This window comes from Micrasema longulum, unplaced genomic scaffold (assembly GCF_059751315.1).
Source record: "Micrasema longulum isolate JH-2025_06_02 unplaced genomic scaffold, ASM5975131v1 h1tg000937l, whole genome shotgun sequence".
NCBI classification, from domain to species: Eukaryota; Metazoa; Arthropoda; class Insecta; order Trichoptera; family Brachycentridae; genus Micrasema; species Micrasema longulum.
This window is the reverse complement of record NW_028278128.1, coordinates 151290-179211: the sequence shown is the minus strand read 5'-3', so window position 1 is coordinate 179211 and position 27922 is coordinate 151290. Positions and strand designations below refer to the sequence as shown.

General features: G+C 33.9%; 3 protein-coding genes across 3 annotated transcripts in view; 1 reads left to right on the top strand and 2 right to left on the bottom strand.

The window, feature by feature from the left end:
• Window positions 1-2065: 2065 nt before the first annotated feature.
• MED19 (mediator complex subunit 19) lies at window positions 2066-6303 on the bottom strand. Its single transcript, XM_088232013.1, has 3 exons — window positions 5382-6303; window positions 4905-5276; window positions 2066-2987 (listed from the first exon to the last, which is right to left on the bottom strand). The coding sequence occupies exons 1-3, from the start codon at window positions 5563-5565 to the stop codon at window positions 2824-2826; spliced, it is 720 nt and encodes a 239-aa protein (XP_088088139.1). The 5' UTR covers window positions 5566-6303; the 3' UTR covers window positions 2066-2823.
• A 2535-nt stretch (window positions 6304-8838) lies between these two features.
• MESR4 (misexpression suppressor of ras 4) lies at window positions 8839-14820 on the top strand. The gene is made up of 2 exons (XM_088231972.1): window positions 8839-9210; window positions 9367-14820. Exon 2 carries the CDS (start codon window positions 9381-9383, stop codon window positions 14322-14324), a length of 4944 nt encoding a protein of 1647 aa, XP_088088098.1. The 5' UTR covers window positions 8839-9210; window positions 9367-9380; the 3' UTR covers window positions 14325-14820.
• A 2018-nt stretch (window positions 14821-16838) lies between these two features.
• sni (SDR family oxidoreductase sniffer) overlaps window positions 16839-27922 on the bottom strand; it is a 12587-nt gene continuing 1503 nt past the window's right edge. Inside the window, exons 2-5 of the mRNA XM_088231983.1 lie at window positions 22029-22080; window positions 19256-19446; window positions 18449-18598; window positions 16839-17290 (exon numbers count right to left, since the gene is read on the bottom strand). Coding sequence (XP_088088109.1) covers window positions 17066-17290; window positions 18449-18598; window positions 19256-19446; window positions 22029-22080 — 618 coding nt within the window. The 3' untranslated portion in view covers window positions 16839-17065. The remainder of the gene's footprint in view (window positions 17291-18448; window positions 18599-19255; window positions 19447-22028; window positions 22081-27922) is intronic.

The following is a 27922-nucleotide window of genomic DNA, read 5'->3' as shown; positions in this document are numbered from 1 at the left end:
TTACATCAAGATATCTTAAAAACAAATATTAAAGTGGTTTCTATGACCATTCCTTTTTAAAAAATCTAACAATTTGGACATATACATAAGTATTCCTTTCTCAAAAATTTAATAGTCTCTGTTGAGTTATCTATCTTGATCTCTTCAAAATGAAATTCACTATTTTTCTAAAATCATTTACTCATAGGAACGCTCAAAATATTGTTGATAATCGTAGATAAATAATTTATTTACTGTCTTATTATGCTCAACATGATTTCCAAAATAAATATAAAATTAGTTTAACTGTGGTGTTCCAAAACCGCAAGTTTGTCGAATTAACATTGCAAAAGGCCGTGATTAAAAAATAAAGAAAAGTATGTATTTATATAGCTATTTTGACAAATTTGTATTGTTTCTCTTATAATATATGCATGTGTTGTTTTTGAAGATGTGCGTTTTAATTATGTAGATATTATGTCAAGTGTGTGGTTTAGATTACAATTCACAAAATCACCATTACATACTGTCTAGGTAGGTTCTAAAATAAAATTGTTGGAAAAAACAAAACACAAATACATTATAAAGCCCAGAGATTATGTAGTTAAAAGATAATAAAGTGAAGCTGCTTTTTTTTATTCATTCATAATCATTTTTACATTAAAATTGTTAAATTTTAGCATAATTTTTCGATATCAAGAAATGTCATCGTCCAATAAGTCTATACAATAATCCCTTGAAAGAAAAAATATAAACAAAATTTGTTTTTCTAACAAGTCAAGGCAGGTGCATGAGAGAGAACCATGAATAAAATGTTTTATTAACAATATTTTGAGTATGTCCAAATATTTGTAGAGAAGGACTGGATGTTACTCCTTTTTTGTTATCTGTTTTTGGTACATTTAAAAAATATATTTATAAACACTATCATTACACTTTCAGATGTTGTAATGTATTCCTAAGAGCATATTTTTTATTATAAGGAACTTTATTAAGTTAATGACATTATGCTGTTTAAATTCATGAATAACACATTATTATCCAACCTAATACTATCAATTTCAAGAATAAGTCCAATCAAAATTAAGAAGTTTGGTGGTTTTTTTGTTATTAATAGACTGTCAAACTAAACCAAAAAAATATTATTTGTATCTTTATGTGTCGTATTACCAGCGACATGATTTTTTAAAGTTTTGCAATTTTGAAATTCCGCCTGTGACGTCTCAAGTTCTCTACGGTGAGTTGCCCTGATTGGTGGGTTGGCTTCCCAGTAACCGGAAATGTATCATGACACTATTGCTTGATTTCAAATAACTAGTGACGTCGTTAAAAGTAGTTCATTTATATCTATTTTTCATACATTTTCGAGAAACTTTGCCGAATAATTAAATAATCTAATTTTTACCGCGCGTAAGAAAATATTTTTAATATCCAATTTTCTGTTGCACAAACCTACTCATTGATTTATAGGATTAATTAAACCCTCTGTATATACACCACGCTCTATACTAGATTTCCTTTCGTTCAAAGCGAGCGTATATTATGGTGTTGTGATATGCCAAACTTTGGCGGCCGATAAAATCTTAAACTTGTACTCGTTGACGTTTGAACCCTAACGCAATCAAAATCGTATTTCACTATCGTTCCCTCTTATACGATACAAAACGAATTAGTTACAGAATGAAGCCGAATACAAGTTATAGAGCTGTTTAAATTAAATTCTACGTTTTTTCCAGTGATATTTTTTAAATACACAATTTCTTTTTCGAGCTAAGAGTATATATACTAAAATTCAATTTCCTTGTCTATTTAAATAATTCTGAACTGCTTTTTAAATTCATTACATAACTTGGAACCTTGTTCTATATAAATAAAATAATTAGGATTAACCGGTTTAGGAGTATGCGCCCCTTAATCGGGACATGGTTAAAACCAAAATGGAATTAAAAATATTGATCTTTTCGTCAAAATTTACCGATTTAACGAAACGATTACCGCCATTTATATAAATAGTTTTTTTTTAGTAGAACACTTTCTGAATCCTATTAATGAAAAGGAGATTGTTCCGAAAATTAGTGGACCGTGATAGTTTCACATAAAAGTGTATTTGTGTGTACATTAAGATTACATAGAGGCCGGAACTCGCAGTGATCAAGAACATAATACCAGTGAGGTTAGCATAACAAACAATTTTAACCAGCTGATATTTATTCTGTAACATACAGATTGTAAATAAAGTAGAATAGTCATGATCTTTATTTTAGATGTACAGGCAGCCTTTGACCTCCAAACATAATTGGATCTTTAAAATGTGTAGGAATGTTGAATGTATAAAAAAAAAACTGCACTTAAAATTTTTAATTTATTGATAGGTATAATAAATTATTTAAAGGGGCATAATATTGTTTATAAGTTCATCAAGAGACAGTTTAATAACATCATTTTGTATTTATTTAATAATATTTTGTAACGTGCTTGGATAATAATAATAATAACTCATAATAAATCAGTATTTTAAAAATAAAATCAGTATTTTAAAGAAATGTACAAAATAGCGAATTGTATGCAAGTAGAACTTACAAAACTCAAGGGCTGCCTATACACATTTGTAGTCATAATGCTCCACCCGCATTAATACAAATTAACATACAATTAGGTATTTATCCACTTTAGAGGATTTCCAAAATTTATTTTATTGATTCTGATGACACATTAGTGTGCTGCAAAGAAGCATTGCATTTACCATTTAAAAATAGTTACTTAAGATTACATAAAATATACCAATATAAATTAACATAGTTTATAAAAACGTCTCACTCAAAGGGAAGGAGAAGGGGAGAGTGGTTACCCGAGGGAGTGCTGACTCGGGGTAAGTCCCCCGGGATGCTCGGGACTATGCCGCTGTTTTTTTCTTTTTTTTTCTTTTTTCCGCTTCTTTCTCTCTTTCTCTTCATCGTGACGTTTTTGTTTTTTATGCTTTTTTTCGTGGGTATCTTGGCTAGATGCATCTGAAATGTTACGATAAAAAGATTTGAAATATCACAATAATAATGATGGCTTAGCGGTTTTGGTGATATTGATGTATTTTGTTCTAGTTATGGACACTTAATTAAGTCCATTAGTGTTTTGTTAAATTTTGGGACAGCCGGTTAGTCTGTAATAGTTTTTGGCATAAACTTATACCCTGGAATATGGGACAAGAGGGGTAAGGAAAAGAGTTAATAGATTATTTTACTGTGAGTTCGGTGAAGTATCGATGGGAGGTTAAGTTGTTGTAATTGTGGTGGAATCTGTTGGTGATGCGGAATGAGTAACACTTAAAGCCAGGGGCGTACATTATACTGCCATCATAAGCACTTTTGCCCTTTGGCAGTTATTTCTAAAATATTATTATTTGAGATATGAAACTTGTAGTATTTATCAAATTTATGAAAAATTAAAAAACAAATTGATTATAAGTAATAACATAGTCCGTCAATTGTTTCTAAAGCAAAAAACCTGAGCATATCATATCTACACCGAGCTTTTGCTTATGGATCTCTAGATATTGTGTTATGGCTTAAAAAACATTATATCATACTGAAATATATTTTTTACTGCTCATTGCTATACAGGTGGCCAGAGAAGTGATGTCCAAAGGTAAAATGTAGGTGCCTCATATTGAGGGGTATCCAAATCATCCCCATGTATGTTCCGCAATTTTGTGTAGTTTTCAAGTTTTGATTATTCAATTAAGTTTTTGAAAATTTTAGATTTTTTTAATTTCTGGAAGGTTTTTTCAGGATTTTTTTTGTAAATTATTTTTTTTGAAAATAATCAGATTCATAATATTAATGAAAGCTACAAAAGTTTTGACCTAATATGCAGAATTTATGTTCGAGCGAGTCAGACTTAAACTTTCAACTTAAAATCAAAAATCTAAAAAGGCAATTCCTTAGTTTCTGAGTAACTTTAAAAACTGTGCTAGACTCTAAGCTTTTGTAACAATACAAAAAAGGTAGTACTTATCAGGCTATTATTCACTGAAATCAGCCTTTAAAGATCCTGAGGTGGAACATTTCTAAGGATAATTATTATATAAAGTGTTTAAACTAACAAAAAATACATTTTAGAGATAAAATTGTGACATGAGTAGCAGTAAACACAAAGTGAGAGTGATTGAGGAATTTTCCACCTCAGTATCTTTGAAGGATGATTTTAGCAAATATTAGCCTGTTAAGTACTTCTTTTTTTGTATTATTACAAAGGCTTAGAGTCTAGCGCAGTTTTTAAAGTTACTCAGAAACTATAAAATGCTTTTTTAGACTTTTAACAAGTTAAAAGTTCAAGTCTGATTCGCTCGAACTTAAATTCTGCATTTTAGGTCAAAACTTTTGTAGCTTCCATTAATTTTACGAAGCTGATTATTTTACGCATAAAGAACAATTTTTCAAAAATGAGTTGCAAAAAAAAAAAACCTATCTGGTTGAACATTTTCTAATGGCAGTTTACCCATCAATAAATTGATATCAATTGAAATTGTTATTTCATTGGTGGCTCTGAAATACTATTATATTTATATTATGTTATTATCAAGTGTGGTAGGCAGTGTGCACTGTTCACATCTCTATATGGAGTGTACACCTCTGCCCGAGGCGCTATACTGCTCATCTTGCCTTCAAAGATAAATAATTATAAATAAATGAGAAAAACCACATTCAATTTTGTGTTCTTGTTTCTTATGTTCAGTTCATTGGGAATCTTCCACGTTCGATTCTCAGCGCGTGTAGTGGTGAGCGTCCTAACCATAACACCACTGTGTATGTTTTATTTGCCTTGTTGGGATTCGGACTTGAGACTTAATTCTGAGCTAACCACATCATGAGGCGAACAAAATAGGAGAAAGTATCTGAAAATGATCAGGCATGTAAGCATTTCAAAACTACCTGTAATTTGTGTTTCCTGACTCATAGGTCCCCCTTCCTTGTGTTTATGCTTTTTGTGCTTGTTCTTATGTTTTTTCACAGGGGTAGTATTAACATATCTGTATTGCTCGGGCAAAGGTCCCGGATGTAGACGGAAGCCAGCCAATTGCGCGCTGGTGAGAGGCAGGAGCTCCTTCCCACCAATGGGCGGTTTGTCGATCACAGAGCGCAGGGTACTGTTGTCCTGCTGCCCCGGACCGTCGATGATACCCGGCAAATTGGGCAGGAAGGAAGATAACTGTTCCTTCAATTTCTTCCCGCTGAATTTGCTATAGGAATGTTCTAAGCCATAATAGGCCATCAAATTAGTAGCACCCGTTAGTTCACATTCTCCTGAAAACAAACCAGATTTTATTTTCAAACCCATGCATATCGTAGTATTCCCGTAAACGAAGAAGAGGTTAGTCATAAAACCAAAATATTAAAAATATATCTTACCTGGAGGCTCCTTCATTAAGTAGAAGGGCCCACTGTGAACTATTGACGGGTTTTTCCCTAGAGAAATCGTTGTTTTGAGTGTACCCGAAGAATCCTGACGAGAAACAACAGGGGACCTTGCGCCCCTGGGCGACGATTTCGGAGAATAGGTTTCCACCTTCCGAAACTGATCAGCCATCATCATTTTCCCTCATTTCTAACGCATTCGCACACACAAACTACCAAGTCCCCGTCATAAAATCTATTTTTCAATCATAGACAATCAATGTTAATGTTCTATTCAACAAAACCATAGATGACGCTTTTCATGTTGCTAGTTTAACCAACACTATAATAATACATTGGTGTTACCTACTTACCTACACGCAATAAATTATTATTGAACTCATTTTTCAGTTTTTGTACAAATACAAAATGCCTACTAAGCTTACGAAATATAAGGCGCAGAACACCACTAAGAATAAAACTTAACACCCATACGTAACGCAAACGCCATATTTATTTTACAATAAATTGTTATACTTTTTGTAATATAATAAATAAAAACAACTCTGTTTTTAACCACTTATTTTTTCTACCGACTGGTTTTAAAGCTATACAAGCTTCTTTATCAAGGTAAACTTAACTTAGTTACTTAACCGGAACACGCATTAGTTACTTAACCCGTATACTTAACTTCATAAAGAAGCTTGTGTAGTAGGATGTGTCATTTACAAAAAAAGGCCATTTTTGTTTTTCGTGTAATAGGTCTCAAAAGTTGTATTAAGTTTATGGCAATAAGAAATAAGAAACAGAGATAAGGACACAATCTCGTTCAATGAATGAACGAAATGAGCCAGAGATCCATAAGACACGAAGATATGAAAGATCCAAATGACACAAAGAGCCATTTAGTTCGCGAAGTAAATGACCGAGATGAAAGAAACATGTCTCTAGTTCAATGTTTCTGACCTTGTCAGTATGACAGAGTCGTTCACGAACTACACACCTCTAGTGTGAAGGGGTAGGGAAGAGATGAGAATGATTATAAAGAAGTTTAAAAGTTAAAAATTTACACAAAAATGTGATTTAAATCATTATTGTGATATAGTTGTGACATGTTGAAAAATCCTTCATAATTATTTTTTTTCCAATTGATTTATAAATTCGCCTTTTTTTTCTTTTGTATTTGAGAAAATAAACATAATTTATATTTTTTACGTGGTTTGCAAAATTGTTTTTTTTTGTATTTTATCAAAACTTTGCGGCATTTTAGCGAGCCAAAGACATTAAAAAATAATAATTAAAAAATGCTCTTTTTTTGTTAAAGCAACTTTTGAGACCTATTAAGTTTCGAAAGTTGAAAAAAATGACACATCCTATTGTACAGCTTTGAAACCGGTTGGTAGAAAAAAAAATGGTTAAAAACAAAGATGGTTATATTTATTTTATTATAATGAATAACCACAATGATAGTGCGTCAAATGTAAAATTTTTAAGCTAAAATTAATTTGATATTTATAGAAAGCGTCCTTGAAGTATTATATTATAAGTTATCTAATAATAGGGACCATATAAAAAAAACCTTTTTGTGAAATCCCTTTGAAAGTATGCAATTTTTAATTAATCAAATTCTTTATATTCATTTATATGTTTTTGTTTATTTCATAATAAACTTTAACTTCATTTGTAGCTCCAACTAATCGATGCAGAAAAATAATTTGGATGCAAGCTTCACCATTAATTTTTTGAAGATTTTCCCAGCCGTTTGGATGGAAATAAGATTTTCTGGGTTATTATTAGAGATGAACCGGATAATATGTAACTATCCAGTATCCGGCCTATCCAGCCTAGTTTAACTGTTCGGTTGGATATAGGATAGTAGCTCAATATCCACCCGGATACTAGACAATAGCGCAATATCCGACCGGATACTTAACATTCATTAAACTGCGAAATTTTCAATTTTCATGAAACCTACGTCACTAAATTGATTTATTAATATCAGCCGTGTTCGAAAAAAAGGAAGTATTATTCGTATTCTTAGAGGTGGGGGTCAGTACTATGCAAGCTCCTAGGTGCAAATCTATTGTGACGGGTCCCCGTGAATAGTTCTTGCCCTCCAATGCCAGGTCTGTACAGAGCCTGGCTACTGTGTGGAAGGCGAGAGTGTACATTTTGATGAATCTCTCTCTCAAAGCCCAGATCCGTAAAGTATCAGGCTTTTAGATAAAGGGCAAGCTCTTTAACATATTTAGGTTTAACCAGTGGCTCCTTGAGGATGAGGCACCTTTTACGATGTAAAACGTAATATTCACATAGAATGTGTATAGGTGTTTCCTCATTTGCACTGCAGAACCTACATCCAGAAGTTTCGGAAAGGTTGATTCTAGTAAGGTGTTTGTTCAATCTTTTTCAGCTGAGCTTTTTATTAGGTCAAAAGCAACATTTTGGGAGTACCCTTTTGTCACGTCCTTCACAAGGTGCTGACCAGGTACTTTTAGCCAGAGCATTACACTCTGTTTCTTGGCTCACGACCTAAGTTCATTACGAGGACCACATTTCGGCAACCCACAGTAGGGCTCAGGGCCTATTGGGGCTGTCTCAGCTCCCAGCCTTTACATTTCATCAGCTGCCTCGTTACCGTCGATGTTTGAGTGTCCAGGTATCCAAATTAATGTTACACTCTCACTGGCACAAAAAAGGAAGTTACCCTAATTAATTAAAAAACTTAAAAAAAAAAAAAATCGATCCCAAAAAGGATTGCTCTTCACAGTCGAATCTACCGAAATGTAGGTACCGATTTATTTTTCGGAATCTACCGACTTTCCCTTGATGAAAGTTGGTAACGCTGGGTAAATAGGTGTCTATATTGATATATATATTTCAATATAAGTTATTGTACCCATTAAAAATAATAATAAACAACAAAATAAATAGAGTGAGTTAGTTCATTAGTTCGATAAAAAAATATGGATTGATCAATTTATAAAACACATTTACACCAATACATTAATTTTGTTTTTTATTTGCTCCATAAAATCTGTCTATGAAGAAAAGTCTTTAAAAATAAGGGGAATTAATTTTAAGGTGTGACAACACCTACCAATCATAGCAGCAACGCGAGCATTTACTTTTTCAAATTGAATTAATGGCCCATTATTTCTTAATTTCCTTTCACAAAACACTTTTGCTTTTAAAATAGTCTCTCATATACCACTTTTTATGACTTTCGGCATTACTACAGAGTATCACTTTGGGGTTTGTTAGCTTCAAATAACTTTAAAAAAAAAAATACAATAATGATCAATGATGACAGTAAAAAAGTCGATAGATAAATCTCATAAAAAAAAAATCATGTTTATGCCACTGCCAACATACTTGTTACTCTGTAAATAGTTTGTACCTACATCATTATCAATTCTATTAGTCTATGGTAAATGTACGTAGAAAATATGTCGTCTTTGAAAAAAACGCTGTCTATATTTCTAATTTCTATGGTGGATGGTAAATTTTGTCTTCGTCTGTTGTTCGTCTGGTCGTGAATTTTGTCGTTATATATTATGTTAAGATTTTTTACCAATAATATTTTTTTAGTAAGATCTCTTGATTTTTCAACCGACGTTCAGCAAAACATATTTCAAAACTTTATCATGGGAATTAGTTCTTAAAATGAATATGGTGTGAGATATACCTTTTGAGGACTCCAGGCACTGGTGACGCCATTTTACGGGGATGAATTGGCTCCCGCTCGACTTGGCGAAGCCTTTTTTTCATTCCGACAGTACTTGTGTGATGAAAATAACCAGGAATGGTTGTTTTTGCTGCTCCTTTCTGCGCTACTCTTAAGGTTAGTGGAAATAGCATATACCGGCAACTTTCAATTCTGCAGTTGCTACGGGTCTTAGTTGATTGGTTTCGCTTTCCCTGTTTATTGTTAATACTTAAATAATACCTTTCTCGTATTGTGCGGTCAGTGACTAACCTCTAAACGTATTATTTTCAGATATTCGATCAATTATGGAAGATGGAAGCTGTCATCAGGCGAAGAGAGATAACTTAACGAATATCGAAGGATTTGATAACGGACCTTGTCATAAATCAGTCGATAACTATTCGAATTTGAACGGCGGCGTAGAGAAATGCGATAAACTTTCGAAAACACTTTCGCCTTTTCCAAACAAATCCAACTTGTTCAGGAAGACTCCTAGCACCGACGGAGATTTAATAGACTCGATTATCGAGATCGAGAAAGGGTTGCTCATTTCAGGTGGCGATGTCGCTCCCAAACTTCCCAAACCCATCATCACCCAACACTCCACCTTCAGGAGAGTCCTGAAACGTCCTCGCGAGGACGGCAGTGTGCGCCCAAGGGAGAATGGAGACCATAAGGATAGCTCTAAGCGTCCGGTTCCCTTTAAGTCTCAAGTCACTCCTCACGGCTCTTTGCAGAATACCAAGTACGGACACAAAAGGAGAAAGCTAGATGGACAGCAGAATGAATACGCCCAGTACTTGGGATTGCAGCCAGCTGTGAAATTCAAGTGCAGCAAGTGTTGTGTTTCTTCCTTCGAGAGTTTGGGCATGCTCAAGGAGCACCAGCGCTTGTGCTCGCCTCAGTCCGCCGCGGCAGCCCGTCCCGCGCCGCCTGCCGCCGCCCCCGCCTCCCCCGCCGCCGCCGCCGCCACTAACTTCCGCATCACGCGCAAGGTCTACCTGTGCTCCGCCTGCGGGACATATTATGAGAACTGGAACCTCTTCCTGCACATCCGCGAGGTCCACAACCGTCACACTTGCCTTTTTTGTTTTGGAATGTTTTCGCAAGCTCAGAAGCTGGCTTCTCATCTTGTGGTAAAGCATAATATTCAGGAAGATCATTTTTCTACTAAAGAAGACCTTTCTTCGAAGTTTTCCGATTCGTTTTATTTATTATGTTGTAAGTGTGAAAAAGTTTTTACCGAAAGAGAAAATTTCATAGTTCACGAGTGCGCTCAGGCCATTAAACAGTGTTCCGTTTGTAAAGTCAAAGGAAGTCACTCTACCGACTGTCCCAAGGGATTTAAACACAAAAGGTCCAGCCCGACAGACGTAAAAAATAAAGTAAAAAAAACTCCGTTTGAAGATCAAATAAATTGTTCAGTCGGAGAACCCATTACTGAAAGTAATACTAGCGCTGATAGTTTGTGTTCCGATCAAAAGGTTATTGAGATTAATTCCTCTCGAGATGATGATGGTGAACAGCCAGTTATCTCCAAAACACCACCTGTAGATAACAAATTGGAGAGTTCTGCTGTGTCGGTGAATAATTCTGAATGTCATTCTCCTATTCCCAAAGCATCACCTTCATCAACACAATTATCGGAATTTGATGAAAGCGACAGTAAAATTCATAACGCGATCTTGAAAAACAATAATAATAAAGAAGATAGTCCAGAATCTTCTTTTACCGATTTAGAAGTTATCAAGGCCAGTTCTCAAGCTCCTGATGACATAGAAAAGAATGACCACGTTTCTGATGTTTTAGATTTTGACCTGGAAAGAAGTCAACCCTTGTCTCCCGACAGTTTACCAAAACAGAACATTAGCAGAGGCATATTACCTACCAGTGTCTACTCTCCTAAAAGTGATCAGACTTCACTGCCAAGTTTTACTAATTCTAACACAACAATGCCTCAGACTGGCGCTGATTCTGTTAAAGCAGCCCTGAAACCGCCCCCTCGCAATAGACGCCCGCCAAAGAGATATCAGTTTAAAAACACGCAAAATGCAATGGTTCAAAAAATCGTGTCTCCAGAAGTAAAAGAAACAATAAATAGAGTTCCAAAATTGACTGTTAAAGTACCTAAAATATTGACGGAAAAGGAATCTACTAGCGATTATTCTTCAGAAAGTGAAGATAGTGATAAGTTGACAGTAGACATTGATTTACAAAGTGACAATGGAAATAGTAATTCCGTTAGAGACGATACGGTGTACAAAGATGAAGTGGAGGAGTGTGTACATGATAGTGACGTTGTAAAAACTGAAACTTCAGCGGATAGTGAAATAGTGGTCGCCGGTGAAGATATTGCTCTTACAGAACTTACTTTGGACAGACCTTTAGACCGGTACCCTTTAAAAGATTTGTTAAGAGTGTTTTTATCTTCGACAGTTTATAATTGTATATATTGTAATCATGCACGCAAAGTGGCAGTGAATGCTAAGCAACTTGGTTTGCATTTTATAGCTCAACATCGGTTCACGGCTACAGTAGATAGTATTACTGCGGAAGAATTGATGCCAGAAACTATAGTGGTTAAAATTAAATCTTGTCTGCAACAAGTTCAAGAAATTTTCCTTAACTTGGAGGGATACGATACAGAGGAAAAGATAGACATGAAATTCTACGATCATGTTTTGGAGTGTTTCCAGTGCTACTTTGTTACTACAGTGCATAAGGACCTTTACATGCATAACAGAAAAATGCATCAAAAAACCATTTTACTGTGTATCATGTGTAAATCTAATTTTTATAGCTACAGCGAACTCTTGTGTCACCTCTGCCCCGGAACTTATGTACCCAATTGCGAAATACAATTCCGCTGTTGTTTGTGTCGACATGATTCTATACCTTCTGCCTTCAGACTCATGGTACACTTGCGCAAACGTCATCATGCCTGTGATGTATGCCTGGATACATGTCAGAACCAGTCCAAGTTGTCCAATCATGTATGGAAACATAAACTTCACCATTTGTGTTACCGCTGTGGAATAGCTTACCGCAATAAACCGGATATAACTAAGCATTTATTTTGGAAACACGGTACAGAAAGTGTCCTTTGCAAAAAATGTTTGCAAAAGAGGTGGCCTCATGTTTACCATTTTTGTATACCGCCAAATTCCTTTGTATGTGAGGAATGCAATTTAACATTTACTAAAGCAGTTTCATTAAAAGTGCATAAACGATTACACAGTAATGATCAACCTTACTCATGCTCTGAAGAAAATTGTTTAGAAAAATTTATCTCAAAAAAATTGTTGAAAAAACACATTGCTCAACATTTTGAAATTCCGTTGAAAGTGGATGATACCCCTAAACAAATCATTCCTATTGATGAGCATGAGAAGACTTCATCTCCTTTACAATCTTCTAAGGAAATAGATTCTGTAATTAAAGATATTGAAAGTAAACCTGCACTCAAAAATAAAAAATCCAAGAAAAATAAAAAAAACAAAGAGAAGGATAATTTGTTGATCGATGTTAATTTACCAGCACTCAACTTGTCTGAAAGTGATAGTAGTGACGAATCAGAACCTGAAACTATAAAAAAGATTGAGGAAATTACAGGAACCACTGAAACTCCTGATACTGATAATGTTTCTACTCCTAATGTTGAAAATATGGTAATTAATGATATTGATAGTGTACCCTCGAACGATGTTGATTCAGCAAAGAAAAATGACATTCCCGAAGAACCCAAACCTGAACAGCCTGTAGTAGGTATATGGGATAATTTTAAAATTTACCAAGCTGAAATAGAAAAACAGACAGAAACTATACAAGCTCCCAAACCGAAACACGTGTGTGATTCTGACCATGATTATTGTGTAATTCCTATAGAAGAGCCTAGAGAAGATGTCAACCTATGTACACCCGAAGGAACAACCCGAGAACTAAAAAAGAAACTAAAAAGCAGTAAGAAGAAAAATAAGAAAGCAAATATTTCATCTTCAAGTGATAGCAGCAGTGATAGTGATTCTAGTTGTTCCTGCGGATCCAACTGCAGCTGTTCTTCTTCTAGTGGTTCTTCATCATCCAGTTCTTCCTCTTCAGACACGGAGTCTAGTTCTGGGCAGCGCCGTTCCCAACGTAAGGATAGTGATGCATCAGCCGTAGACATTATGGCTACAGAAGAATCACCTCCTAGGTTTGTACTTCCCGAACCTCAGGAAGTACCGGTGGCAGAAACTGACCTTGATACTGATGAAACTGAGACTGATGAAGATTTTTACGACGAACATCCCCAACGCCTAGCTAATAAAATATTGGCAGAAAAACGAAATCAATTGATGTTATTAGCTACAGTGGCTCCCGTTAATAATGGAACACATCTAGATTCAAGCAGGCCCGTAACACCAGAAAACATGGAAAAAGTTAAGGAGTCTAAGAAAAAAGTAAAAACAAAGAAGAAAAAAAAATCAAAAAAATCGGAATCTTCTCGCAAAATTCCACCTATTTCCATATTACCTGTACCCAAGGTCACAATAAGGCCAGAAGATATACCAGTTAGTTTACCTAACAAAATTACTATCTCTCTTCAAACCAACACAGTAATCGATAAGAGTCCTACAATTACATCTTTACCTGGCACTGCATCCTTCAGAAGTGAAGCTGATAGTAAGAGAGCTTCTAAAAGACGTAGAGTACCAAATAAATTTTATGGGTATTCTAGTGATGAAGAATACACACTCAAACAGCACTTGCCTCCAAAATTGGAATGGCGAAAAGAAGATCTTCCTTCACCGAGTGTGATTCAGCAACCTGTCATCCTCGAAGTACCCCCATTGGCTGAAGTTTTAGCTCGCGAGATCAAACCAGTTATTTCACCCAAACTTATTTTCAAAGAACCAATTTATAGTTCTAGTGAAGAAGACTCTGATTCCAGCCGAGAAGGGGTTTTACAGATAAATCATCCAACAGCGGAACTTGTAGACCAAGAACCTCCCCAACCGGCAGCTAGCAGACCCATAGTTGGAACCTTTCCTTTTCCACGACCCGCGGGAGTAAGGCAAGCTCGGGAAGGGGAGAGTGTGTATTGCTACTGCCGTTGCCCATACGATGAAGTCTCGGAGATGATTGCTTGTGATGCGGAAGGATGCTCCATCGAATGGTTCCACTTTGAATGTGTCGGAATCATGGTACCTCCTAAAGGAAAATGGTACTGTCCAGACTGTAGACAGAGGCTGGAAAATGAAGAGTTCTAAATAGTGTGATCTGAATTATGCGCTTATTAACATTCGCCCAAGGCCCTTCTTATTTTGGAAACATATCGGTGCGGATGATTTTAATATTGAAAGAAATTGTAAAATAAAATCCAATTTTAAAAAAAATTGCTTGTAAATGATTTATAATTAGAAAACATTTTAAGTGTACATCTACATTACTGTATATCATCAGTTAAAAGACTCCAGTGTATATAGTTCTACACGCTTATTGTTAGTGCGTCGGGATGCTATTCCACATTATTTCCTTACAATGGCTTCATGAATTTACTTTGACTAAACCAGAAGCAAGAGTGCCAATGCTGTCTTTACTTTATTATATATAATATGTACAACTCTGTAGCTGCCGTTGCGTTGGATACTTGTATTTAATTCTCTAGTCTCCCTGTTCTCAGTTCATTTAATGTATCAAATTTATCACTTTATAATTTGTTACAATAAAGTTAATGACTATTAATTGAATTTTAAATTCTACAAATATGGCTTTTTTAATTTGACATTTTAACATTTTCAGGGGAGTTTTAAAGATGTTTTCAGTTGTAGAATAACATTTATTTTCTACATTCCATCATGTCTACTACATAAAACTATAATTGTGATTAATAAAACTTGTATCACATTAAACAATTACTCATTCATTCCTAACCATTGGCATGCAACTTTGTTTAATGGATCCTTTCAGTTTATTATTTACGTATTACAACCTTATTTTCACTCATGCGGAGAAGTGATAGGGCTCATACACTCTCATTTATAAATTGTCTCTCAAAATAAATGGCATTCTGATAGATTGGATATGGTAGCAATTGACATCTGTGACTAATATGCTTACTTCTAATGAAAGAGTAAGGGCCCCATAAAAAACACCATTTGATACCTTTTCGATAAAATTCCTTAGAAAAATACTACTTGGATATAAAGAACAATAATGCCACCAATCGGAAGTTTTTGTTTCAATATCAAGATTTGAATAAGTACTACTTTGTGTCATATTTGAGCAATATTTTAGGATTGCATTAGGCAATATACTGCGCTTTATAGCAACGTCTAATATCGGCCTTTCCTTATTCTCATACCTTTAATCTGATTTATAGTTGTAGGTTTTCCAAATACAGTAAACCTCCCTATAACTTATACTCGTATAAAGTTTCCCCCTATAACGTTTGCGGCAGTTTTTTCCTATAACGGTGGTTCCCCGTATAACGCAGTAGGTCCGTGCGCCTTGACCTTGATAGATGCATTCAGCGGAACAAACATTACACGAAGCACTTTAGAAATATGTAAAGCCCTATATCATAATTGACCAAGAAATGCAGGCAAAAGTTATTAACGACGATAAAGAAAATTGTAATACAGTTGATAATCAGAATGATAAAGAAATTGTGCAACCGGTATTAAAAAAGTCTCGATGGAATGTGATATTAGATGATACTGACAGTGGTTGAATACATGCTCATTTTGTAAAATTAACTAATAAACTGCCATGTTGAACTTCCCTGCCCATCCAAAATCATCACGCCAGTCTAGTCATTTGGGTTGGTTAAGATGTAAAAACATCAACCCCCTATAACATTCACCCTGATAACATGGAACCTATCTCAACATTAACCCCCCCCCCCGGTTTTATCATCATTCGCTTTTTGCACCTAATGGTGCATAGGGCACTGCATTGGTACTCCAATTGCGGCATATCTTGATTGTCATTGTTACATGAAGGTAAGATGATCAGTCTTATGCTTCAGGTAAAAGTCCAGGGACTATGAAATATTCTAGTGTTAAAACACATTTTTTAATATTTCATATCAACCATGTCAGGAATCGAACCCGAGACCTCTTGCACAGCAGGCAAACACGCTGACCATTACATCATGAGGCCGTAGGGGAGTTTACTGTACTATGAACATGTTATGGTTATTATCTTACAGGTAAAGGAGTTATTTTACCATAATGCAAAGTAAAATTAATGTAAAGAAACTGATCAAAAATTAATGTAAAGAAACTGATCATGTAATAATTAACATATTTACTGATGCTTGTTTTTTATCGAGATCTTATACCAAAATGTGATAATCTAAACAAAAATACAGGTTAAATATTTACATGCAAAAAACCAGTGAAGATATGTTTCGGAAAAAACTTACAATCCACCTGTTCTCTAAATCATTTGAATAAACCCGTAGCGTGTGATGATGAAATTAATTGTCTTACCATTGGCGGTTTTGGTACTAAATTTCTAGTAAGGCTACAATATATCTGTACCTCAGAGGTAGACATTCACACTAATGTTTGGTGAGTATGTTTTCTCTTAACATTTGAGGCTTATTTACTTTCCACCTAACCGATATTAATATACTCTAAATTTAAACTTATGTACATTAAAATAAAAGTGTTTTTTGAAAGAGGGCGACTTGAAGATGTCGTGTGCATTGCCCGTGTGTTGCGAAAAATAGGACTGTATTTTGGACTAGGGAATAGGGTTGTTTTTGCATTGACATATTTTTATATTAAAGCTTTTTATTCAACGTGCCGCAACGCCTCGCCTGTAAAATCGCTACTGTGTTTTACCAAAAAGTTTTACTAAGATTTTAAGTCAAATTAATAACAATATTCATAGAATCACTTTGTAAAATGCCCTTGAGGTATTATATTATGAAAATGGCACTGTATAAGTTATCAAGTTCACAATATCTACAACATTACAATCTCATCGTAATACTTGTGCTCTACCAATCTAATTTTTGCCCGTCATATTGGTAGAAGTTTCCGGAATTTTCTTCTTTCAAAGTAGCCAGTGTTTGGAACATTCCTGTGATACTTGTCTCTACGTCTAAAGGAGCTTGTTTGCCCCCCATATCAGTTTTCACCCAGCCAGGATGAAGTGATACAACCAGTATTTTGTCCTTTTTCAAGTCTATGCTCATGGAACGAGTGGCAGCATTAAGGGCTGTCTGTAAAAAAAGATAATGGAGGAAATAATATTACTGATCTTTGAGAATCTCATTAGCACAGTATATTTTTTGATTTCTTATACCCGTATGCAGAGACAAAACTTGAGGTGAGGAAAGTACATCCTAATCTCATATGCAGAGAATAACCCGCAGGTGAAGACAATAGAATGTACTTTCTTCACCTTAAGTTTTGTCTCTGCATACGGGTATTAGATTATGTGGCATTTAATGCACATCATAACTTCTACTAAACAATGTTGTTACATCACAATAAAAATATTGTTCTACAGAAAAAACATAATTAGGATATGTACCTAATTTTATTTACGCACATATTATATCTAGCCATCTATGGGTACAAATAAGAAGAAAAACAACCAATAATTCCCTTATTCACACATAATGGTGCATAGGGCACTAAATTTGTATACTGACAATAATTATAGTTATTATAGTTTTAGTTTAAGCATATAATGCCTGTGCATGAAACTTCATGTCGCACATTTTTTTTTGCACCACAACAGGCCAGGAAGCCCAATTACAGTGGTGAATTACAACACAGAATATCCAGGCTTAAGAAAACTCACATTAAATTTTTGTGTTCTCACCGGGAATCGAACCCGGAACCTTCCGTGCGTCAAGGGACTTGACCACTACACCACGGAGGCCGCCTATAATAATAACCACATAGTATCTATAATTTATTTTGTTATATGAAGACAAAATGATCAGTCTTGTTTCAGGTGCCGGTCCAGAGACTATGAAATACCACATTATATAAACACCTTTTTTGTTTAAATAAACTCTTCTGGGAATCCAACCCAAGACTCTTGCATGGTAGGCAAAAATAACCACTAGACTAAGAGGCAGACATATTTTCAATATTGATCACAAAAAATTATACTAGCAATTGTTTTCTCATTTTTCACTGCCTTTTGGTTATATTTAACTTAAATAATTTTAGAGAGTGAGAGAGATTGGAAGACCCAGGGGCTGAGGTGGTAGGATGTTGTAAAAAAAGATGCAGCGCAGTTTCTACACGTTGTAAATTAGAAAACGGCTGCCGAGGACAGGCGGAGTTGGAGGCAAAAGTTGAATGAGGCCAAGTCTCGATTTGTGCTGTAGCACCATCAAAGAAGTCTAGTCCGGATAACATACCTTTGAGCAGCGATATGGATAAAATCCTCCTTTATCATTAGCATCTATAGAACCAAGAATAGAACTTATATTAACGACTGCTGCTCTGTATATTCCCATTTCCATTTCGTTATTTTTCTGTGATGCTTCTTTTAAAGATGGCAGCAGATGCTAAAATCAACAATAAGCGCATGAAAGTTGATCCTGTTCCTGTAATTTGCATATGCTACATTTATTTATTTATTACATACATACATAAGTTTATTATACATTATTTGAGACATAAGTCACAACTCCATGGGACTAAAAGTCCTGTGTTGAGATGGGACTAGCAATTAGTTGAAACAGACACATGAGTATATCACCCCAAATATAGGATCAGAAACATAAAAAATAACTTTAAAAAAATATATAGGTATCTATATGGTAAACAGTAAACTCAAACATTCGGAAAATCATCAAGGAGTTTCCTACTCAAATCCCTCCCACTAAGGAAAATCCAGTCCTTAACTACTTTCTTGAAAATAGTTTTTGTCCTGAGAGCTTAATAAGCTCTTCCAAAATATTGAACACTCTCGGTGCGATAAATGAGAGATGTCTCTGAGCAAAAGTTGTACGGGTTTTGGGTTTGACATAATTCATGCTCTGGGAAAACCTCGTACGGACATTTTGCTGAGACCTCTCCTTATTGTTCGACCAGCAGTGTGTAAGTGCTTCTTTTAAATACAGTTACAGTTCTAGAATGTTATATTATTTGCTTCAAATATTATATATACATATTTTAAAATACATATATTTGATATTTTTGTCGCCAAATGAATTACTAACCTTTGTTAACATAATTGGAGCGAGTGTGTTAGTTGTAAAATTTTCCAAGATTTGTTCAGATTTTACGAAGTTAAGTGTTGTAAACTTAGAAGACACTCCTCCATTGTTAATCAAAAGATTCAACCCATCATGTTGTGTTATATGATTGACTTCTTTTACAACTTCAGCAAAAGAATTGATATCACATAAGTCTGAAAAAAAAAAAATTGTATTATTTTCCGTTTTGAATATAGTATTCTGTTGAAATTAAAATGTTTGCCTAGTAAAAAACCAACGCCATAGTAACTCATAAGGGCCAAAAGCAGGATTTTTTAATGTTTTAAGAATAGATTTCTAAAAGTTTATTTTTGCTTTCGTTTAAGAAATTTAAAAATAAAGCAATGGATGCAGTATCCATTGCCATGACAGAGGAAGATAAAGAAAAGGGTTTTTAGTTAAAATAAATATTTGTGTTCTTACGATTAACTCAAACATTTAGATTTTGGGGCCATATTCAAAGAGTTTTAAATGACTCACTATTAGAAAATGGAATCAAGTTGTAGTATAGCGAGGCTCGAACCTAATACCTCTGATTCGAGAGTCCACGACATTAGCCACGGGACTACTGGTTTAATTGGCTGGGCCACATACTGAGATCTTCTACCCCACACTTTCCTACTTTATTTAGTATCAGGTTCTTCATATTCTAGATATTGACTTTTGACAGATCTTGGCAGCTTATTTCTAAACTATGTGAAGCATAACTTGTTTAGAAGTTGAACAGAGCCTTAAGACAATTTGTAAATAGCATATTGTGTTACATCTAGGGAGTAGACACGGACTATTATGTAATCATTTTTAAAAAAAAATTATGTAACTTGAAATAAGGATAATAGTACGTAGGTAAGAAAAAGTTAATATTGTAGGTCCCCTTATTGATATATTTTACACAAGATTGTTGCGAACTCCTGGATTTAATAAATATTAACATACCAACACGTAAGACTAGACAAAATACTCTATATTATTGTCATCCTTCTCAAACCAACTATCTTTGTGACTCACATAGGCGGTATAGACCGCGTATACACAGACTAGGAAATTAATATTTTGTATGGACATTTTTAACTCGAGTCTCTGTGAATTAAAATCATCTCTTTATAAATATTTTATGATGTTCTATAGCAGTGATTCCCAAAGTGGTCTATATCGACCCCCAGGGGTCTATGACAACCTGCAAGGGGTCTACGTCAACAAAAAAAAAATTTGGGGGTCCAAGAAATGAAAATGGGGGTCCACGATAGTGGATCTCAACAAACACTGATAGTACCTATTTACTTACATTATACTATCTTATAATAAAAAGACAAGTACATTATTTATAAAAGTACCTATGAAGTAAAAAAATTATCATATACGTTTATAAAATTGTGTAAGTTGAGGATGTAGGCAATATAGCGAGGAAATTTTTAATTTTCTTTCCATCATCGTACCTAGTGGAAAGGGGGTTCAGCGCTGTTACCAATCTCCTAACAAAAAAAAGAAACAGACTGGACATCATTGGCCGAGGAGATTAAAGATTAAACCTGACAAAATTGACGCCAAAAATTGATAATTTATAATTCAGGTTCATCCTTCCCACTTTAAACATTTACTTATTGCTTAGTTTATTTTATGTTACGTTTATTTTATATAACAGGCACAAAATTATATTTTGAGTAGTTTTAATTTAAATTCAATTAATAAATGTATAAAACTTAAAATTTGATTTAACTTTAAGTTTTTAACACTAAACTTCACTACAGTCAGAAATTTATGAAAAATCAATATCAGGTAAGTAGGGGGTCTACCAAAAACCGAAAAACATGGCAAGGGGTCTACGACACACAAAAATTTGGGAACCTCTGTTCTATAGTAACCATTAATTTGCAAAAGTTACTTATGCTAATGATCTGCTGTTAACTCATTTTTTGTTTATATTATGCTGACTTTTTTATATATTTTGTATGCTGACATACATATATGTATATATATTTTTCTTGTTATTTTTATATATCCATGTTTTAAAATTGTTTTTTATTTTTGTATTCTCATTGTATTCTTGTATTTAATAATGTAAAAGGCGCTTGTTCCGTAAAATAAATAAGATATATAATGCTGCAAGTGTCTGTTTCGAGGCTGGCAACCACAGACTCTGGCAACATGCTGTCAGATTTTGATTTTAGGGTGTACTTAGCATATTAAAAAAAATATATATAAAAAAAATATGATTTTGTAGCCAAAAAGACATCACTGAGCATTATTTTTTTACAATCAGGTAAATGTATTTTATGCACAATGAGTTTTTATGGTATTTATTATTGTATAGTGTCGTTCATCAGGGCTGACGTTAAGGAGAAAAAAGGATTTTATTCATAGGTACATTGAAAAAGAGATAAATACCATTTTAGAGACGGAAATATAGAAGTCTACGCATTTACAAGGTTTATGACCTGTCATTGGCTGGTTTAAGTGGCCACTTTACACACTGAAACATTCACCATTCTGCCTGTTTCTTTCTATATTCCTTCAATTCTTCCATCTATTGATCTTTGTGAAGTTAAATAGCTGTTTCAGCTTCAGAGCTGTTTTAATACTTCCTAAAGGGTTGAATCTAGTAAGGACTAGACTAGACAAGGGTCTACAAAAATTTGAACAAACTCAAAATATTGTTAATGTATTTTATGATAGAAAAAGAGACAATCTATCAGCGATGGGTTTAGGGAGTGCTAAGGCGTAAGGTTCAAATACTCACCCAATTTCAATATGTGCAAATTTTCAAATGATGTTTTTAATTCTTGAAGTTCCTGTAAATAAAAAAGGAAAATCAATTATTAAACTAGGTATATAAACAGAGTGACAAAAAATATAATGCTTCAAATTTAGTTTATCCCATAGTAGGTAAACTTAATAATTTTATCATTGCATTAATTTTCAAGTAAAAAAATACAGTGACAACTAAGAATTGGTTGTTTGATCATTAGTAATAGTTAAAAAACATATTTTTCTTTTATGAGGCCTTTTACCAAAACATGATAATGTCAGCAGAAATCAAGTTACATAATATAATTTACGAACTCAAATTACATATCTTACGATGAGTACTGAATTAAGTTCAAATGTTTTTTTTTGAGATTGAAGTATAAAGTTTTGTTCAGATTTTTTTATCATAAAAAAACATCCGAGAACCCCATTGCTAAACCAACCCACTTTGAAAGGTTTTCAAACTAAAAACAACTACATGCATGAATAAATAGGACCTCATTGTTAGTGACAGCAATGCGGTGTTGGAGAGGTGGGTAGAGTATTTCGTTGAACTACTCAATGGAAGCAGTCAACAGACAAATGATGAACTTGCAATTGGAGAACTGAGACTAACGCACAAGAACCAACACTGATAGAAGTCAAGTTAGCCAAAAAAAATTGAAAAACAATAAAGCCCCAGGGGCAGACAGCATCCCTAGTAAACTATATAAATACGCACCAGAGCCCTTGACTTAAACAATACTTTAAATAATCAAAGAAGTCTGGAGGGCTGAAACGATACTTGATGAGTGAACTGAGGGTGTCCTATGCCTACTGCATAAAAAAGGGGATCAGTTGGACTGAACTTGAACTACAGAGGCATAACACTGTTGAACACTGCTTATAAGATATTCTCAAACATCCTCTTCTCGAGACTTACTGTATACACCAATAGAATCATTGGCAACTATCAGTGTGGTTTCACACCCGGGAAAGGTACAACCGGCCAAATTCATGGCCTGCGACAGATACTGGAAAAGTGTCAGGAATGCAACATAGACACTTAGTCACTTTAATTTGTTTTTGTCCAATATACCATTTTTAACAAAATTGAGTTAAGTGTACGGGAGTTCCGAGAAAGCCTTTATTTATAAAATTAAAATGATAAAAATATTATTAATAAATTGTTTAAGGGGTTTTTAACAAATTTTGTCTTAAATTGTGGTTATTATTTATGCCTATTTTGTAAAAAAAACTTTGAAGCTCTATTTCTGCAGATTTGTGTTTTGGCCTGTTGGACAAAAACAAACTGAAGCGACGATTTGCCACCTGTTTTTATACTGGCAGACTATGTTGTGTAAACAGAAATGAACTTTATAAAGCAATGTCTGAACTAAACATCCCAAATAAGTTCATTAGACTTGTACGAACAACAATGAGCTCTTATTTAAATTTATTTCAACAAAAAGAGAAAACATTTTTGAGATGGGAATATGGAAGTCAAACATTGTTGAACAATGAGCCTGACTATATCCAAAGAAAGGATCGATAAAGATCTCTCAAAAGTTTTCCAGACGTATATTGGCCTTTTACAGTGTTAGCATGTCTCCTGTTCAATAACAGAGGCAATATCTTCTTTAAGTCAGTTCAGCTGCTCACCTAGGTGGACGATATTGACATCATCGAAAGATCTCTTCTTGCCATCCGCCAAGTGTTCATAGCGCTTGAATGAAGTGCAAGGGAAATAAGACTCTTCATTAATGAGGACAAAATACAATTGATAATTGCCTTCCAAACCCCAGGCATAATCCCCCATACCTTCACAGCAGGAAACTACAATTTTAAGGTGATCAACTCGTTTACATACCTGGGTTCCACAGTCACCAGTGATAACAATACACAGGAAGAAATCAGGAGTAGAATAATTTATTTATTTATGCTTTATTAAGTTAGTTCATAACATCTAAAGAAATAATATAAACTTTTAATAACATTACAATTTATTATGAAAATTTCTCAAGAACATTTTTTTCAAAATAATTATGGCTGCTAACCGTTGCTACTACGCGCTTTAGAAACAATTATGATCCAAACTAATACGAAAAAATATTAAGGTAATACTGTACAAAACTCTAATCAAACATATCCTGACATATTATATATAAGTAGTTTTAGTTTTTTTTTGTTATTTATTTATTTATTCATATTTTTCGCTTACAAACTATAATTAATAATAAAAATAATGTGACCTCACTGGGGTTTCCGAGGACACTTAACAATTTAGTTTTTTTTAATTACATTTGAGAATAAACAAAGAAGACTAACTTAAAAAACAAACATAATTAACAAATATTCAGACAGTTTTAAAAACAAGGTATTTATGTACATCTATATTATTTATATTACAAAACACACAATGAAAATAACAAAAACTTAACATAAGCTATACAGTTGTGGAGCAGTCAATTCAGTATTGGTATGGGCGAATGAGACAATCCATTTTACTTCTACCTAGCTCCACTATTCACTTTTTATAGCCTTTTTAGACATTTTCTCATTACTAATTGCTTTAATAGATAGTGGAAGTAGGTTATAGATTTTAATTGAATAATACTAAAAATCCCTTTGTCCGAAAGTGGTATTAGTTTGTATTTGTTTAAGTTGTCTATGTGTTGAGGATCTAGTGATTATATTATTTGTATGTGATGTATTGTGGGGGTTATGTCTTTCATTTGAGTAAGAGTAGTTTTTGAATCTATATGTGAGTATTGTTTTAGCGTATAATTGTTTTGGTGTCATAAGTTGTGATTTATGGAATATTTCTTCGGTAGATGTCTGTATCGGGACTCTTGAGTATTATTTTAATGATGGATTTTTGTGCAACAAATACACTATTTAAAACTGTGTCACTCGCACCACCCCAACCGTTCTCCAAAATTGATTGGCACAATGCAAAATAAATCTTTAAAAGTTCCTGTACATTAATTATATTTCGAATTGTTTTAAATATATACGTTAATCTCTTAAGTTTATTAGTAACATTTTCAATCTGCTGTTTCCACTTTAAATTTATATCAATAATAACTCCTAAGTATTTGACATTGTCTGTCCAATCCAGTATTGGGCAATTACAATGAGCACTTTGAAGACAATTATTATTATGTTGTTTGATGTTAAAATAAGCATTTTGTGAATAGTTTCTAGAACTGATTTGAAATGGAATGAAGTTAGTTTTAGATTTATTAAGAGTTAAGCAATTAGTATCTAGCCATGCCTTTACTATATTCAGATATTTTGTTTCCTTCCATGTTTTATTTTTGAATAATAGAACGGTGTCATCAGCAAAACTTATAACAGAACCATCGATCTTTAAATGGCACATATCATTTATGTATATTAAGAATAAGATTGGTCCTAAAATACTACCTTGAGGTACTCCATAGGTAATATTGGTTTGGTCACTTATTTTGTTATTTATTTTGACAACTTGTTTTCTGTTGTGTATATAACTTTGAAATAATTTTAGTTCTTTATTGTCGATACCTATTCCTCTAAGTTTTTGGAAAAGTGTAACATGATTTATAGTATCAAATGCTTTAGATAGATCGAGAAAGATACTAATACATTTATCACCTCTATCCAAATGGGTAGTTAAATAAATAACTATGGATATGTTTTTTTTTTTTGCACCACAACAGGCCAGGAGGCCTAATTACAGTGGTGAATTACATCACAGAGCACCCAGGCTTGAGAAAAATCAAGTTATAAATCAATCAAAGTTATAAACTGGATCATTTTTGCTATTGCACCTGTTGTTCCTTTTTTTTCTCGAAAACCGAATTGATTTTCTGACAAAATGTCATTATTTTCTAGATATGTAGATAATTGAAGTTTGATAACTTTTTCAATAATTTTTGTAAATGTATTTAATATAGTTATGGGTCCATAGTTAATTATGTCTAATTTATTACCGTTCTTATATACAGGTATTACGGATCCTAATCTTAAACTTAATTATTAGTATGGAACTACTCAGGCTTTAAAAGATAAAAAATCTCCATCTTAGAACAGGCTGAGCCATATTAGATGGAGACTATCCCAAACAGAGAACACTTCGTTTTCATTTTCTATTCACTAGTTTTATATAGATTCCCTATTATTAAATATGTATACTTATTTTATGCAATAAATAAATAAAATATGCCTTCGAAACCTGGGTTACGAGAAAGAATATTAAGGGAACCATTGCAGCTTTCAAAAGAATCCTCAGAATTGTCTATGGCCTTGTGAGAGAAAACAACCATTGGCGTCGTCGCTACAATAGGGAGCTACATGAAATCTACAGAGCGCCCGATGTAATCAACTCCATCAAGGTGGGCTGGCCCTATAATTAGAATGGACAGCTAAAACCCCATAAAACGCGTTACTTTCTCCGTGCCACAAGGACAACGAAGATCAAAAAGGCCCAAAATGCGATGGATGGACTGCATCAGCGTGTATGTGACATCGTTGGAAATGAGGAACTTGAGAGGAAGGGAAGCAGACCGACAAGCGTATATGTATCGCCATGATTTTTTAAAGTTTTATTAAACATAAAAAAAAAAAATAATAATTGTGAAATTACTCTTGTGTATGACAACATAAGTTCTCTTCAGTGAGTTCTGCTGATTGGGGAATTGGCTTCCCGTAAATCGGAAATCTATCATCGGTTGATTCGGAAGAACTAGTAACGTTGTTCACAGTAGTTCGTTTTAATTTAAATAAATTTTATGAATTTTTTCATATATTTTCAAGAAACTTCGCCATACAATTTAGTGTGAAGAATGCATAGGTTATTAACGACTTAAAAAAAAAAAGGATTATAAATACAAATTAAACGATACATATGTATTGTTTTCCACAATTGCAGTGCAATTAAAGCTAATTTTCATCACACACTATCCCATAGGATATTTCTGCGCAGTATCACATCTGATTATGATGAAAGTCCTTTAAAGACTGAAAGCACAGAAGGCAATTATTTACCCCTGAATTAAAATGGCATTTTCTTCACACCCTTTTTTTTTAGGTAAAAAATAAATATTTGCATTCTTATGATTTACCCAAGCATGTAATTTTGAGGGCCATTTTCAAAGAGTTGTAAATAACTCACTGTTAGAAAATGGGAATCAAGTTGGGGTAGAGTGGGATTCAAACCACGGACCTTTGAGCCGTGAGTCCGAGACACTAGCCACTGGACCACAATCCGATTCGATATTTAATTATACCCCATTGGGTATATACAAGTATTTCACTCTAATTGTGTATAGTATAAAATTTTACAGTAAGTACTTTAATAAAGACAAACTTTTATCCAAATGAAACGTTATTTTTTTAAAAACAACCACAAAACATAATTTATATTATTCAATTGTGAATTTTGATCGAACAGCGCCGGATTTATCAGGATTCAGCGCAACGTCGAAAAGGGAAGGGAATGTACACGTTTGTAAAAATATATGCCCATATTCTCCCCCGCCTTGCAAGCAAGTGTCTGGTTCATTGTGCCGACTGAACCTATGGTCGGTCCGGCTCTGAATTGCAATAGGGAAATATAACATACTACGAATACCTATATAAAAATATACGAAATGGATTTAGAATAATTAATTATATTTTCCAAATCGATCTGGATATTGTGGAGAAACGTAAAATGTAAAAAATAAATTTAATAAAAATATGTTGTAAGAAAAACAAGACGTGTTTCGCCTTGGTTGTTGTGATGTCAAGATTCGTAATGATGTTATAAACAAATTTCAATGGCCAGGAATAAATAAACATGAATCATCACGTATTAGGGGCGTGGCCAATAGAATGATCATTTTCGCGGGAATTTAAAACTACAAATTAAACATATTTTTTATG